Here is a 16,995-nt window from a genome sequence, read left to right on the forward strand (position 1 = left end):
AAACATAAGAAAGTCACCTGGGGTGGATGGGATCTATCCAGTTGTATTAAAAGAAGCGGCAAAGCAACTAAGCAAACCCTTAGCCATAATGATGAGAGCATCCTTGGACTCAGGGGACGTCTCCACGGACTGGAGATGTGCAAATGTATCCCCAATTCACAAAGGTGAATTGGGGATACATTTGCACATCTCCAGACACAGCATGGGTTTGTTAAGGGAAAGTCTTGTCTGACAAATTTGATAGGATATTATGATGTGGTTACAAAGGAACTGGATGCAAAAAATAATTTTGATATCATATACTTTTGACACTGTTGCGCATGGAAGACTATTGTACAAATTGGAACAGAATCGTATTAAGGGTAAGTTGCTACAATGGATTAAAGGGTGGTTGAGTGGGAGAAGACAGTGGGTGGTAATTAATGGGTGCTGCTCTTCGTAGACTAATGTTATTAGTGGAGCCCCACAGGGTTCGGTGTTGGATCTTCTGTTGTTTTCTATATTTATCAATGATATTGAGGAAGGTATATCGGGCTTATTGCCGAAGTTTGCAGAGGATACAAAGGTTGGCAGGGTTGTTAATGACAGTAATGGCAGTGTCCTACTGCAAGAGGATCTAGATAATTTGGCCAGATGGGCTAAGAAGTGGCAACTGAAGTTTAACTTTGACAAATGCAAAGTACTGCATATGGGTAGAAGTAACCCCAGAGAAACGAACCAACCGTGTGGTACTACACTTAAGGTGGTAGAAAATGAAAAAGACCTGCAGTCAGATATGAAGTTTTCTGTGCAATGCTGCCAGGGCAGGTCATGGGGTTTTGTTAATGATATATAGGAATTTTGCTAGCAGGGAAAAGGAGGTGATTGTCTCTCTGTATAAGGCAGTGGTGAGGCCACGCCTTGAGTACTGCCTTCAGGTCTGGAGGCATCATTTTAGGAAGGATGTAGATTTGCTTGAGCGAAGGGCAACAGAATAGAGAAGGGCAACAGAAGTGGTGAGGGGAATGAAGGGATTCTCTTACCAAGAGAGGCTTAAATTCTGCAAATTGCAGTGGCTCGAGACTAGGCACCTCTGCATGATCTGATTGAGGTGTATAAGGCCTTGAATGGGTTGAGCATGCTGTATTCTGATGGGATCCTTCCACTTGTTCAGATTACGAACCTGAGGGGGCATAAATTCAAATTAAGAAAAGACAGATGTAGAATAGATGTGGGGAAATTTGCCTTTAGCCAGCGGGTGGTTAATTGCTGGAACAAACTTCCATCTGTCATTGTGGAAGTTGATAGGTTAAATAAGTTTAAGGAGGAACTGGACAGGCATTTGGAGGGAATGGTGTGATTTTTTTTTTTTTTTTTTTTGGCTGATGCTGCATAAGCTCATACACTTGTTTTCTTGCATCACATGCCACTACTACTACATCTTTGAGTAAATCCTACACCAGCACACTGTGATCACTGCCACCTAGTGGGTCCTTTACCTGCAGATTCTTAAAGCATGAAGAATCACTATTGATAATCAGATCAAGAGTATTAATCCCTCTGGTTGTTTCTTGAACATGCTGCTGTAGGAAAGAAACATTCAATAAATCCACAAAAACCTTGCTAGTATGGGAGTGACCAACCCACAAGTTCCACTCAATATCAGAAGCCCATCCTCACATCTGGTGAGTATGGGCTTGGCACACCCACGTGGCTGGATATCATCATTCTTCTCTTTCTTGGTTATTCCCTTATATTTTTGACTCTCTCTCTCTCTCTCTCTCTCTCTCTCTCTCTCTCTCTTTCAGGATAACTCGGGAACTTTTTTTTTTCCCTGGTGCAGCATAAGCACCAGGCATACTTGCACCATATGGCTATTAATAATAATAATAATAATAATAATAGAATACAATACAATTTATTTTTATCAAGAGAATAATAATAATAATAATAAAATAATATCTGGGAAGTGAGAATCCACCATTATAAGACAATCCGATTTACCAATTCACTCTAATTCTCTGTGCCATTGTTTATTATACTCATAAGAATCATTATGTCTATAACACACTCCTAGTCTCAATTTTGCTTTCCCAGTTCTTATGTCACACTAAACTGACTCAACATTGCAATGTACACCCATGTAAAATGGATACACTTCCTTAGCTTTTATGTGTTTCTTAACTAATAGCATGACCTCCCCTCCCTTCCTCTCCTTTCTATACACATTGTACTTCCCAAATTCAAATTCTGCATTCCTAATATATGTGTGACACCATGTCTCTGATAACCCAATAATATCTGCCTTTGATGTTATGACCAACACCTCAAATTCATCAAATTTATTAACTAAACTCTTAGCACTGCAAGTATACATGCACCTGTTCTTACTCTTAGTTACTCTAACACAGCCCATGTATTTACTTTTTCCGCTGACTCCCAGCAGTCTCTGAGATCCCCAGCACCACCTTGTTTTCCAGGCTGCCATGAATTCTAATAGAAGCAGTGCAAGAATCACTTTCACCTCTGCCAGCGGCTACTGTTAATCTATTAGTCCATGTATCCCCCCACAAGCTAGCAGTTTTCCAACCAAACTTAAAATTCAACTATTATTTATTTATTTTTTATTTATTTTTAAATAATAGCATAGATTTTAGCATCTAAAATTTTGCTAATCTTCAGTCAGAGTACTTTATTCAGCAGGTTATTTACTGTTGCTGAGTTTCATGATTCACCATAAACAACTGCCACAACCATGGACTCATGAAGCACATATCAGCATTAGCATTAGTAGAGGCATATGATGCAAGAAAGCAAAGCTTATGCAGCATCAGCCAAAAAAAAAAAAAAAAAAACACTCTCATTTCACCCCTCCGTTCGTTCAAAATACCTGTCCAGCTGAGACATTAATTTATTTAGGCTAGCAACTTCCACAACAAGGTATGGAAGTCTGTTCCACCAACCAACTACCTGCTGGCTAAAGTCAAATTTCCGTACATCTATCCTACATCTGTCTTTCCTCAATTTGAATTTATGCCCTCTCAGGTGATTATTCTGAGCAAGAGGAAGAATCCCATCAGCATTGAGCATGCTCAAACCATTCAAAACTTTATACACCTCTATCAGATCACCTCACCGGTGCCTAGTGTCCAGACACTGTAATTTGCAAAAAAAATTTGTTTGTATCTTAAAATTCAACTATTATCATGCAAATGAACTAAATAATATCATAATTTGAGGGCCTAAAATTTTACTAATCTTTAGTCAGAGTAATTTATTCAACAGAATATTTACAGTTGCTGAGTTTCATGATTCACCATAAACAACTGCCACAACCATGGTCTAATGATGCCTTTCTTCGTAAGAGCAACCCTTTGTTCCATTCACTAATCTTGTTGCCCTTCTCTGTACTCGGTCCAGCAGCTCTACATCATTCTTCAAATGAGGCCTCCAGACCTGTATACAGTACCCAAGGTGTGGCCTGACCATTGCCTTATACAAGGGAATAATCACCTCCTTATCCCTGCTAGGAAAATTCCTGTATATCATTGACAAGACACCATGAGCTACTCTTGCAGCCCGTCTGCACTGCTCAGAGAACTTCATATCTGCCTGCACAATTACCCCCAGGTCCTTTTCATTCTCTACCACTGTCAGTGTAGTACCACAGAGTTGATACGATGCTCTGGGGTTGCTGTTTGCCATATGTAGTACTTTACATTTGTCAATGTTAAACTTAATTTACCACCTCTGAGCCCATCTGCTCAAACTTTCCAGATCCTGTTGCAGCAGCATAGCATCAGTAGTGTCCTTAACAACCCTGCCAACCTTTGTATCATCTGAAAACTTGGACATTAAGCTTGATATACCATAATCAATATCATTTATAAATACAGAAAACAATAATGGATCCAACAATGAACCCTGAGGGACTCCACTAATAACATTAGTCCACAATGAGCAGTGTCCATTGATTATCACTCTCTGTCTTCTCCCCCTCAACCATTCCTTTATCCATAGCAGCAATTTGCCTCCAATGCCACACGGCTGCACAAATCAAAAGCCTTTCTAAGTCCAAATATATAATATCAAAACTATTCCTTGCATCCAGTTCTTTGTTGACTGCATCATAGTATCCAATCAAATTAGTCAGGCAACACTTCCCCTTAACAAAACCATGCTGTGTCCAAGCTTTAACTGAAGTCTTGTCTAGATGATCCTGCAGTGCTTCTTTAACCAGTGCCTCCATTAATTTTCCTGGAACAGAAGTTAAACTCACAGGTCTATAATTACTTGTGTCAGCCTTTGATCCTCCGTTGTGAATTGGGGTAACATTTGCACATCTCCAGTCTATGGGTACCTCCCCTTAGTCCAAAGAAACTCTCATAATTATGGCTAAGGGTTTGCTTACTTCTTTTAATATAACTGGATTGATCCCATCCACCTCGGGTGCCTTTCTTGTGTTTATCCTCAACAATTTCTCCTCCACTTTCCTCTCAGTTATTACAAAATCATCTAGCTCACGGCCAAAGTTTACTTCACCTCTGGCATTCCCCCTTCATCTCCTCATGTGTGAATGTAGATGCAAAAGACTCGTTTAGTTTGTTAGCCACCTCAGCAGGATCCTGAACTGTTGAATCTTCAATATCCAGTGGACAATCTGATTCTTCCCTTTCCTTATAGAGTTTACATAGGTAAAGAACTCTTGTCTGTTTTTCTTTGCATCCGCTGCCAAGGATTTTTCGTAGTCTGCCTTTGCCTGCCTAATCTCCTTTGTGACTTGGTTACAGACCAACCTATATCTATCATAGGCTTCCATGTCACCCATTAATTTGTATGTATCCCATGCATTTTTCTTCTCTGCCATATGTCTCGTTAGTTCATCTGACATCCATTTAGGCCTAAACCTTGAACAATATTTCTTAGTTGGTATGTAAAGCCTAGTAACCTTCCAAGATAAGTTCTTTGAATGCTTCCCATTTTGAATTTGCTGTTGGTAACATCATCAGTTGGTTCCACTGTATAGAATTTAAATACCGTCTCAGACCATTGTAGTCATCTCTATGAAAGCAAAAACACTTCCCTTTACCCCTGATGGTAGTAACCTCTTTAAGAAAATCCCACTTCAGCACACTGTGATCACTGCCACCTAGTGGTTCCTTTATCTGCAGATTCTTAATGCATGAAGAATCACTACTGGTAATCAGATCAAGAGTATTACTCCCTCTAGTTGCCTCCCAAAGATGCTGATGTAGAAAACAATCATCCAATAAATCCACAAAAGCCTTGCTAGTGTGTGAATGACCAACCCACAAATTCCGGTCAATATCTGGAAAATTAAAATCCCCCAGTATAAGACTCTCTGATTTACTAGCCCATTCTATTTGCCTGTACAGTTTCTTATTATACTCATCAGAGTCATTAGGCCTATAGCACACGCCTACTCTCAATTTTGATGTCCCAATGCTTATATCACACCAAACTGACTCAACACTGCCCTGTCCCGAGATGTCGACTGGGTTCACTTCCTTGGATTTTATGTGTTTCTTAACTAATAGCATAACCCCTCCTCCCTTCCTATCCTGTCTATCCTTTCTGTACACATTGTACTCCCCAAATTCCAGTTCTGCATTCCTTATATCTGTATGACACCACGTCTCTGATATCCCAACAATATCTGCCTTTGATGTTTTGAGCAGTACCTTAAATTCATCAAATTTATTTACCAAACTCCTAGCAATGGTGAACCCGCAAGTATACATGCACCTGTTCCTATTCTTAGCTACCCTAACACAACCCACGTGTTTCCTTGTACCGCAATGACTTCCAGCAGTCTCTGAAATATCGTGCACCTTGTTTTCCAGGCTGCTGCTCATTCCGATAGAAGCAGTGCAAGAATCACCTTCACCGCTGTCAGTGGCTACTGTTAATCTATTAGTTCTTGTATCTCTCCAAGCTAGCAGTTTTCCGACCCACCTAAAACTGCCTCGATAGCATTAGCAAATATTCTTGCACCCTTTCTATTTAAGTGTATCCCATCCTCTTCTGTTAACAAGCACAAACCAGGCTGAAAAAAATTCTACCCCTTGAGCCTTGCATAATCTTTCCAGGGCCGAATTGATCGACAAGGCTCTCATCATGTACTCCCTCCTATCGTGTCTGGGCAGAATTGCAGACACTTTCAAATTCAACCCTAATTGATGGCTTTTTTTCAACAGTGACCTGTACTTGTTAAGTAATTCTGCCAGTCTCCTACTCTTAATATCATTAGTGCCAGCGGTGCAACTATATCACCTTTTGTGCCCTTAAAAGATGATATCCCCTCTACAACGTCATCAACTTTTGCCTCTGGCAGACATCATCAGCCATTTTCAATCCACTGCAGGATGAAGGCCTCTCCAGCAACTTTCCTTCTGTTTTGAGCACTGGCCATCCATTTACTACCCAAAAACTCATGAATTTCATCTATCCATCTCCACCTTTGTCTTCCAGGTTTTCTTCTAGCTCCTCTTGGGTACCATTCTGTTATTTTCTTAGTCCATCTGTCATCATGTCTTCGAGCTATGTGTCCTGCCCAGGACCATTTTAGTTCTTTAGTTTTGATAAGAATGTCCTTTACTTGAGTTTGCTGCCTAATCCATGTGTTTCTCTTCTTATCTAACAGTCTGATTCCTAATATACAAATTCGTTCCATTCTTCGCTGTGTAGTTCTCAGCTTCTCTTCCATTCTTTTGGTGAGTGCCCAAGTTTCACTTCCATAAGTCATGGGGCGCCTCCGTAGCCAGGTGGGAAGGAGCAGCAGTGCGTAGCACATGCTTCTCGATTAGACCGCACTCTCGATTAGATCAGACCAAATATGGAAGATGCGGAAAGGTCAGGGAATGACCACCGCATATCCTCGAGCAATATGGCCTTAGTTGCTAATGCTCCTAAAAAACCAAATAACAACTTCCATAAGTCATGGTGGGGAGTATACATTGGTTCATTATTTTACGTTTCAGACACAAACTGGGATATTGCTCTTCAGTATGTGACTATATTTCCTGAATGCTATCCATCCAAAATTTATTCTTCTCTTGACTTCCAGCCATTTATCATTATTACAGCTAATAACTTGTCCCAGATAAGTATATGACTCCACCTTTTCAATTACTGCTCCTTCGATCATTATTTCCCTTTCCGTGGCATACTTGTTCATCATTACTTTTGTTTTAGCCATGTTCATCTTTAGTCCAAAATCCTTACTAACTGTGCATAACCGATTAAGATTTTCCTCTAATTCTTTGGGATCGTGGTTTATAACCACAATGTCATCTGCAAATCGTAAATGGTTTAGGTACTCTCCATTCACATTGACTCCTTTCTGCGACCAGTCTAATCTTCTGAAAGCTTCCTCAAGGGCAGCAATAAACAGCTTCGGAGATATTGTGTCTCCTTGTCGAACTCCTTTCTTGATTTTAAATTTGCTACTGTCTTTGTCTAGTCTAATAAAGGAGGTAGCACTCTCATATATTTTCTTCAAAATCATAATATATGGAATATCTATGCCTTGTCTTTCCAGTGCCCGAAACATTGCCTTATGCTGTATGGAGTCAAATGCCTTTTCATAATCCACAAATGCCAGGCATAATGGTGTTTTATATTCATTTGCTTTCTCCATTAGCTGTGATATTACGTGAAGGTGATCCATAGTTGAGAATCCTGTCCTAAAGCCAGCTTGCTCCTTCGGTTGATTCTCATCAAGTATTCTTTCTAATCTGTTAGTAATGACCGTTGTGAACAACTTGTAGATGTGGGATAACAAGCTAATTGGTCAATAATTTCCAATTTCTGATTTATCTCCTTTCTTATGCAGCAAAACTATGATTGCATTATTCCACTGCTTAGGCGTCACACCTTTTCTAATGCACTTTGTGAAGAGACTTGCCAGTTTTTGTGTTGTCTCTTCCTCCCAATTTTAACAACTCTACAGTAACTTCATCTTCCCCCAGGGCTTTCCGATTCTTCATTTTCTTCAATGCATGTTCTACCTCATCAGGAAGAATATCGGGTATGTCATATGTGTTGCTACTTTGCGATCCATCTTCCTCACTGCTGGTATCATTCCCTCGCTCCTTGTATAAATCTATATAGTAGTCTTCTGCTATTTGAATTATGCCTTCTCTGCTGTTTATAAGTACACCATCGCTATTCTTCAGTTTCAATATCGTTTGTCTTTCTGTATTACTGCTCATAGCTGCTGATTTAAATCCTTTATTTTCCCTTAATGCTTGTTCCACTTTTCTTGTGTTAAATTTTCTTATGTCCTCTCTGAGTCTCTTTCTAATGGCTTTGCATAACTCAGTATACTCAATTTTCTCCCTGTCAGTGTTTTTCTTGCTCTTCATTTGTCGTCTTCGGTTTATCATGACAAGTGTTTCTTGACTAATTTTTTCTTCTTTGGATTTCTGTTTCCCTATAGGTTTCTTGGGCTTTATCACTTTCAGAAAGTTGTAATATTTCTCGTCGATATCTTGGTCCTGAGCAGTCTGCAGAAGCTCAAACTTGTTCTTAAGTTCCAGTACATACTGCTTTTTCTCCTCCTCTGTTATCTCAAAGACCTTTGTATTATTTACTCGAGTCAGTTGTTTCCTTTCTTTTCCTACATCTATATCAAGTGTACATCTTACCATTCTGTGATCACTTCCAACATTTACCTTATTCAGGACGGTAACATCATTCACAATATATCTTCTGTTAGTGAGGATGAAGTCGATTTCATTAGTTGTTAATCCATTTGGACTCTTTCATGTCCACTTTCTGTTCACCCTTTTCTTGAAAAAAGTGTTCATTACTGACAGTCCTTGAGATTCTGCAAATTCCACAAGTCTTTCACCTCTTTTATTTCTTTCACCAATTCCAAAATTTCCTATAGTTCCTCTTTCTGCGCTGTTTTGCCTTTTTCCAACCTTAGCATTGAAGTCCCCCATAATAATAGTGTAGTGGGTTTTCTGCTCATCTAGAAGACTCTCAATTTCGGTGTACATTTTTTCAACCTCTTCATCATCATGGATCGATGTTGGTGCATAAATCATTATAATCTTTAGCTTGTACCTCTTAGAAATCTTGAGTATTAGTCTTGACACCCTTGGTGATGTACTTTTGAATTCCAAAATGTTGTTTTTAAAATCTTTATGGACCAGAAACCCAACTTCACCTTCACTCCTTTCACTGTTTCCATTGGTGTACAGCAGATTTCCACTTGATAAACTTATAAGTGATTCATTTCTTCTTCTTGTTTCAGCCAAACCGATGATATTCCAATTCACATTTTCTAATTCCTTTTCCAGCTCTAATATCCTGTCTTCACCGATGAGTGATCGTACGTTATAACAGGCCAAGTTCAGTTTCCGTGCATGGCAGCCTGGTCGTACCCAGAGATTCTTAGCACCCTCTGCTTCCACTCTGATCCTCTCGCTGCCGTAAGAGGGAGAGTGAAAGCTGCTGGGGACTGAGGGCCATTTGTATTGTTGTGCTCTCATATGCTGGAGGGTTTGGTCTTTTCCTCTTCACGCTGACCAGGCGTCTTGAAGAGCAGACATACCCTAATCCTATTGCGAGATCAGACCCATTGCGGTCAAAAAAATTGCAGAACTCATTGTTAACTGTAGCAAGGGCATTTTGGCTGCAATAAAAATTCTTATAATGAGGTTGTAAACTTCCCTGATCACGATGAATTATTAATGAATATTAACAGTATGACCAAAAGATCATACTGTTAATAAGATTAGGTACTCACAAATTTTTATGAGCATGAGAGAAATAAGAAGTAAGAGAAGGATAAGATCTGATCTAAGGGCAAAGGAAAAAAAAACTGGAAATTACTCACTTATTAGTAATGGTAAATAATGCAAGAAGGCAAACATATACAGCAACAAAAAAAAAACTTTCCCATTTTGCCTGTTCAACCCTTCTAACAGTTAGTCTAGTTCTTTCTTGAATTTATTCAAATTATCCGTCTCTGTAACATAAGATGTAGAGATGGGTAATTTGTAGAGGTAAGTACCAAAAATCATCCACCCACTGGCTAAATGAAATTTACACACATCTATATCCTGAAATCAGCCTTCCTTAATTTCAATTCAAGTCCCTTTCATGAATGCGGTCTGAGCAAGAGGAAGGTTTCCACTAACAATGAGCTTACTCAATACACTAAAAGCCTTAACACAATTATATCTCCTTACAGGTGCTAATCTGCACACAGGGAAATTTGCAAAACTGAATCCTTTCCTGGTAAGAGCACACTTTTGTGCTGTTCTACTATTTTTGCTCATCTCTGTCCCCATTTCATCAGATTCAAGTCCTTTTTAAAATAAGGCATCCAGACCTGTATGCAGTACTCAAGGCTGTGGCCTGACCATTGCTTATTATAATGGGATAATAACTGCAGGAAGAAATTCAAGGGTATGTCATTGACAACACACCGTGCTAGCAACCTGTCTGCACAATTACCTCCAGGTTTTTTCATTGTCCACTGTGCTGAGTGTAAGGTAACTTAATCTAGGATTACTGTTGCCCACACAAAATATCTTAAATTTGACATTTTTAAACTTCAAATTGCCAAACTTCTTCTCAGCTTGTCTGCCTAATTTTTCTAGATCTTGTTGCATTAGCACACACACACCCTGATTACTGCAATTGATTATGCTGCCAACCTTCATATCATCAGCAAACTTAATATTAAGCCTGATATGCCTTCATCAATATCATTAATAAATACAGAAAACAACAATGGACCCAGCACTGAACATAGGATCTCCACTAATAACACTTATCAAAGTTGTGTAATTACTCATGTCCCCTTTGTGAATTGGGGATACATTTGCACTATCCAGTCTCCACAGGGACATCACCTGAATCCAGGGTTGCTCTCATAATCATGGTTAAAGGTCTGCTTACTTGTTTTGATGCTGCCCTTAATATAATTGGATAGATCATATCCACCCCAGGTGCCTTTTATACACTTAGTTTCAACAATTTCTCTTCCACTTTCCTCTGGGTTATTACAAAATCATTCAGTGCTCTGCCTGTTAGAAACTGATATACTTCTGGCAAACTCCCACCTCTAAAAAATTTCTCATGCACAACTGTAGATACAAAATATCTATTCAGTTTGTCAGCAACCTGGGCAGGTTCGTCAATATTTAAACCATTCGTATCTAGTAGAATAATGTGATTCGCTCCCTTCCTTCTCATGTTTACGTAAGTAAAGAATTCTTTACTGTTTATCTTTTCATTCTTTGCCAGAGTCTTTTAATAATATCCCTTAGCTTGTCTAACTGTTTTGTAACTTGACAACGTTAGACTAGTTTATATCTACCATAAGTATCTGTATCAGTTGATAATCTATATAAAACCCATGCATTTTTCTTTGCAGCCATAAGTTTTATCAGTTCATGTAACATATATTTAGGTTTATGCCTCGAACTTTGTCTTTGTTGATATAAAATGCCTAGTAGCTTCTATAATAATATCGTTGAATGCCCCACATTTAGAATTTGCTGTTGATAATGCCATCAGTTGGTCCAACTACAGAATTTACAAACTGTCTGAGATAGCTGTAGTCAGCTTTACAGAAGCCTTTTCCCTTGCTTTTGACAGTAATTACATCTTTAAGTAGGTTGGTTGGTTATTTGTTTTTTAGGAGCATTAGCAACTAAGGCCATATTGCTCCGGGAATATGCAGTGGTCATTCCCTGACCTTTCCGCATCCTCCGTATTTGGTGGTGACGGGCTCGAACCCCAGTCTAATCAAGAAGCGTGTGCTATGCACTGCTGCTCCTTCCCACCTGGCTACGGAGGCGCCCCACATCTTTAAGTAAGTCCCAGATCAATATGAGTACATCATAATCACTGCTACCTAGTGGGACTTTTATCTGCAGGCTCAATGCATGAAGCATCACTGTTGATGAGATCAAGAGTACTGCCTTCTCTTGTAGGCTCTCTAACATGCTGATGTAGGAAAAAATCATCCAGTAAATCCACAAAAGTCTTGCTGCTGTGTGAGTGACCAACCCACGTGGTTATATATTCAACATGATAATGATAATATATATAAAACATAAGCGATTCTGTTCAGAGTAGACTGTTAGTGGTTAGGAAAATTGTAATAGAATGTGGGACAGCATAAATCAATGCAGCCAAAATGTTGGAAGTGAAGGGTGGGTGGGAGAGAAATAAGGCCAAATACTGGTAATGAGAAAATTAAGTAAATGCAGACTTTGCAAAAGGAAAAAAGCAATACACTGCAAAATTAATATTTTAATATTCATATTTCTCCATCATCTCTGTTTCCACATCACTCTAAACTTATATGTCTCTTAAACACTTCAGAACATATATATATGTATATAAAAATATACACAGAACCAAAACCTAAATATAATCCTAACCTTGGCTGATGGCTGTACACCTCCAATAAGAGCTTGTATTGGAGTTGGACGAGGTAAATCCTTGGCAGAAGGTGTTGCCGGATGCGGAATCACAGGAGTCTGAGGAAGACTGCGTTCTCTACATTCGAGACAATTACGAACAGCTGCAGTGCACACTAGAAAAATAAAATAAGATTAGATAAAAAAACAAATTTAAGATAGCTACATTACAAAAAAAAAAAAAAAAAAAAGTAAAAATATTTCCATTTCAGTTTCATTACAAAACTAAGTGAAAACGATACCTATTTCCTTTCACACATTCACACTAATTTATCAGGAATTTTATTTAAAAAGATGATTGTCTGTCCAGTAACAAAATTATTTATTAATTGAAAAATTCTTTATATTAGGAAATAATTAATGTAAAATATAACATACATTAAATCTTGATTTGGTTTTGATATTTTAATTATTGGAACAATGTCCATCCGATATAACTGTGACCTGATTAGAAATTGGCAACAGACTTCCTCTGTGTTGAGGCTGGTTTTCAGTTAGCTCAATCTGCTATTGAGATACTAGCTTTGATTTGAATTTTAGTAATAGATCAAAGAAAGTGTAGTCAGTAATTTTCTGTTTGATGTTGGACAGTTACTGCATATATTGCAATTGGTCATATTTGCATCTCTGCTTCCACCTACATAACTTTATGCTCAGTTCTGTAATTTGAATTATATCTCTTTCTCTGTTTCTCAGTCTTCGTACAAACTATAAAGGAACTACTCTTCTCTATAGTTTGGACACTATAAAAAAAGGTCCAGAACATGGAGAATGAGTCTGCTGCTTGGAACCATAAGAAGCACATACTGCTGTACCTTGACATACTGTCTGAGAATGGCCAAATTGCTGTTATGACACAGTTGATAGTTTGGTATATAGATATTAATGGCCAGACATAACTAAACATTAAAATGTATGCCATATCCATCAACTGAATATTAGAATGATCCTTCTGGCTGTGACAAGAAGGCGCCTCCGTAGCCAGGTGGGAAGGGGCAGCAGTGCGTAGCACACGCTTCTTGATTAGACCGGGGTTCGAGCCCTTCACCACCAAATATGGAGAATGCGGAAAGGTCATGGAATGACCACCGTATATCCCGGAGCAATATGGCCTTAGTTGCTAATGCTCCTAAAAACCAAATAACAAACAAACAAGCTGTGACAAAATGACCCATCTCTTCTAATAAGAATTCTTTTAGTCTGAATGACATTTTTGAACCAAGTATTCCTTTCAAGTAGTTTAAGAATGGCAGAAGAAGACACTTGTATGGGGGTTCCTTCAAATATCAATTTAATTAATAGTTTAGGATGCATGTGTTCAGCTCAGCTGGTTCAAAATGGTGATCATCTGATCTCAGTTGCAGTTGGCAAAACATGTTTCATGGGCCAACAGAATTTTCTGAGCATTTTTGGATCAGAAAGGGAGAAAGCTTGTATGTTACATTAATGACTAGCATCACAAATAGAAATATAAACAAAAGATATTTATTAATAGTTAAGGCAAAGCTAAGTAACATTTGACAGGTGCTCTCAAAATAGTCCAAAACGAGCATTTGCAACTTTACACAACAGTTTGGTAAACATGACAATTATCGCTGAAATGTTATCAGAAGCCCTCAATTTGCTTCAGTTTATCATTTTAAATGGAAAACAAAATGAAAAGTTCACCAAGTGCAAACTAATATTTAGTTGAACCACCTCTGGCCCTGATGACAGCAGCAGCACACTGTCGATGCATTGTCAAGATCAATTTCGGAAGAAAATTAACTGATAGTTTGTGGTTACAAACATGAATTACAGCTTCCTAAAGTAGTAATAGCATGTGATGCAAGAAAGCAAGTGCATGAGCTTATGCAGCATCAGCCACAAAAAATAAATAAATAAAAATAAAAAATTACAAAACAATCCCCTCTAAATATTTGTCCAGTTTCTCCTTAAATTTATTTCACCTATCAACTTCCACAATGACAGATGGAAGTCTGTTCCAGCAATTAACCACCCGCTGGCTAAAGGCAAATTTCCGCACGTCTATTCTACGTCTATTCTATTCGTAATCTTAACAAGTGCATGGGTTGTGTTAGGGCAGCTAAGAATGGAAACAGGTGCATGTATACTTGCGTGTACACCAATGCTAAGGGTTTGGTAAATAAATTTGATGAATTGGAGGTATTGCTCAAAGCATCAAAGGCGGATATCGTTGGAATATCAGAGATGTGGTGTCAAACAGATATAAGGAATGCAGAACTGGAATCTGGGGGGTACAACATCTACAGAAAGGATAGACAGGATAGGAAAGGAGGAGGGGTTATGCTTTTAGTTAAGAAACAAATAAAATCCAAGGAAGTGAACCCAGTCGACATCGCTGGACAGTGCAGTGTCGAGTCAGTTTGGTGTGACATAAGTATTGGGATATCAAAATTGAGAGTAGGATTGTGCTATAGGCCTAATGACTCTGATGATATAATAAGAAACTGTACAGGGAAATAGAGTGGGCCACTAAATCAGAGAGTCTTATAATGGCGGATTTTAATTTCCCAGATATTGACTGGAATTTGTGGGTTGGTCACTCACACACACTAGCAAGGCTTTTGTGGATTTATTGGATGATTGTTTTCTACATCAGCATGTTCGAGAGGCAACTAGAGGGAGTAATACTCTTGATTTAATTATCAGTAGTGATTCTTCATGCATTAGGAATCTTCAGATAAAGGAACCACTAGGTGGCAGTGATCACAGTGTGCTGAAGTGAGATTTAGTCAAAGAGGTAACTACCATCAGGGGTAAAGGGAAGGGTTTTTGCTTTCGTAAAGACGACTACGATGGTCTGAGACAGTATTTAAATTCTATACAGTGGGACCAACTGACGATGTTTACAAAAGAAAATTCAAAATGGGAAGCATTCAAAGAACTTATCTTGAAAGTACTAGGCTTTACATACAAACTAAGAAATATTGTTCAAGGTTTAGGCCTAAATGGATGTCAGATGAACTAATGCGACATATGACAGAGAAGAAAAATGCATGGGATACATACAAATTAACACATGACACAGAAGCCTATGATAGATACAAGTTGATCTCTAACCATGTTACAAGTAGGTTAGGCAGGCGAAGCCAGATTACGAGAAATCTTTGGCAAGGGATGCAAAGAAAAACAGCAAAGAGTTCTTTACTTATGTAAACTCTAGAAGGAAGGGGATGAATCAGATTGGTCCACTTGATATCGATGGTTCAACTGTTGATGATCCTGCTCAGGTAACTAACAAACTAAATGAATATTTTGCATCGACATTCACGCATGAGGAGTTATTCAGTGAGGGGAATGTCAGAGGTGTAGTCAACACTGGCAGTAAGCTAGATAATCTTGTAATAACTGAGAGTAAAGTGGAGGAGAAATTGTTGAGATAAACACAAGAAAGGCACATGGGGTGGATGGGATCTATCCAGTTATATTAAAGGATGCAGCAGCAAAGGAAGTAAGCAAACCTTCAGCCATAATTATGAGAGCTTCCTTGGACTCAGGGGAGGTACCCATAGACTGGAGATGTGCAAATGTGACCCCAATCCACAAAGGAGGATCAAAGGCTGACCCAAGTAATTAAAGACCTGTGAGTTTAACTTCCGTTCCAGGAAAATTAATGGAGGCACTGGTTAGAGAAGCACTGCAGAATCATCTAGACAAGACTTCAGTTATAGCTCGGACACAGCAGTTTTGTTAACGGGAAGTCTTGCCTGACCAATTTGATTGGATACTATGATGCAGTCACAAAAGAACTGGATGCAGGGAATAACTTTGATATTATATACTTGGATCTTAGAAAGGCTTTTAATTACTGTTTCACATGGAAGACTGCTGCACAAATTGGAGCAGTGTGGCATTGGAGGCAAATTGCTGCTATGGATAAAGGGGCGGTTGAGGGGGAGAAGACAGAGTGGTAATCAATGGACACTGCTCATCGTGGACTAATGTTATTAGTGGAGTCCCTCGGGGTTCAGTGTTGGATCCATTACTGTTTTCTGTATTTATAAATAATATCGATGATGGTACATCAAGCTTAATGTCCAAGTTTGCAGATGATACAAAGGTTGGCAGAGTTGTTAAGGACACTACTGACGCTATGCTGCTGCAACAGGATCTGGAAAGGTGGTGAATGAAGTTTAACATTGACAAATGTAAAGTACTACATACTGGAAAAAGAAACCCCAGAGCAACGTATCAAATCTGTGGTACTACACTGACAGTGGTAGAGTATGAAAAGGAACTGGGAGTAATTGGGCAGGCAGATATGAAGTTCTCTGAGCAGTGCAGACGGGCTGCAAGAGTAGCTCATGGTGTCTTGTCAATAATATACAGGAATTTTTCTAGAAGGGATAAGTAGATGATTATTCCCTTGCAATAGTCAGGCCAAACCTTGAGTACTGTATACAGGTCTTGAGGCCTCATTTCAAGAAGGATGTAGAGCCGCTGGAACGAGTATAGAGAAGGGCAACAAGATTAGTGAATGGAACAAAGGGTTGCTCTTACGAAGAAAGGCTTAAATTTTGCA

At 38.9% G+C, this 16,995-nt stretch overlaps 1 protein-coding gene across 1 annotated transcript in view; it reads right to left on the bottom strand.

The window, feature by feature from the left end:
• Window positions 1–16,995, bottom strand: part of rg (A kinase anchor protein rugose) — a 1,582,765-nt gene that overhangs the window by 925,527 nt on the left and 640,243 nt on the right. The window contains exon 30 of the mRNA XM_090384432.1: window positions 12,411–12,565. Within this exon, the coding sequence (XP_090240558.1) occupies window positions 12,411–12,565 (155 nt within the window). The remainder of the gene's footprint in view (window positions 1–12,410; window positions 12,566–16,995) is intronic.

The sequence above is a fragment of the Mastigoproctus giganteus genome, chromosome 11 (genome assembly GCF_048544385.1).
Source record: "Mastigoproctus giganteus isolate SK-2022 chromosome 11, ASM4854438v1, whole genome shotgun sequence".
Classification (NCBI taxonomy): Eukaryota; Metazoa; Arthropoda; class Arachnida; order Uropygi; family Thelyphonidae; genus Mastigoproctus; species Mastigoproctus giganteus.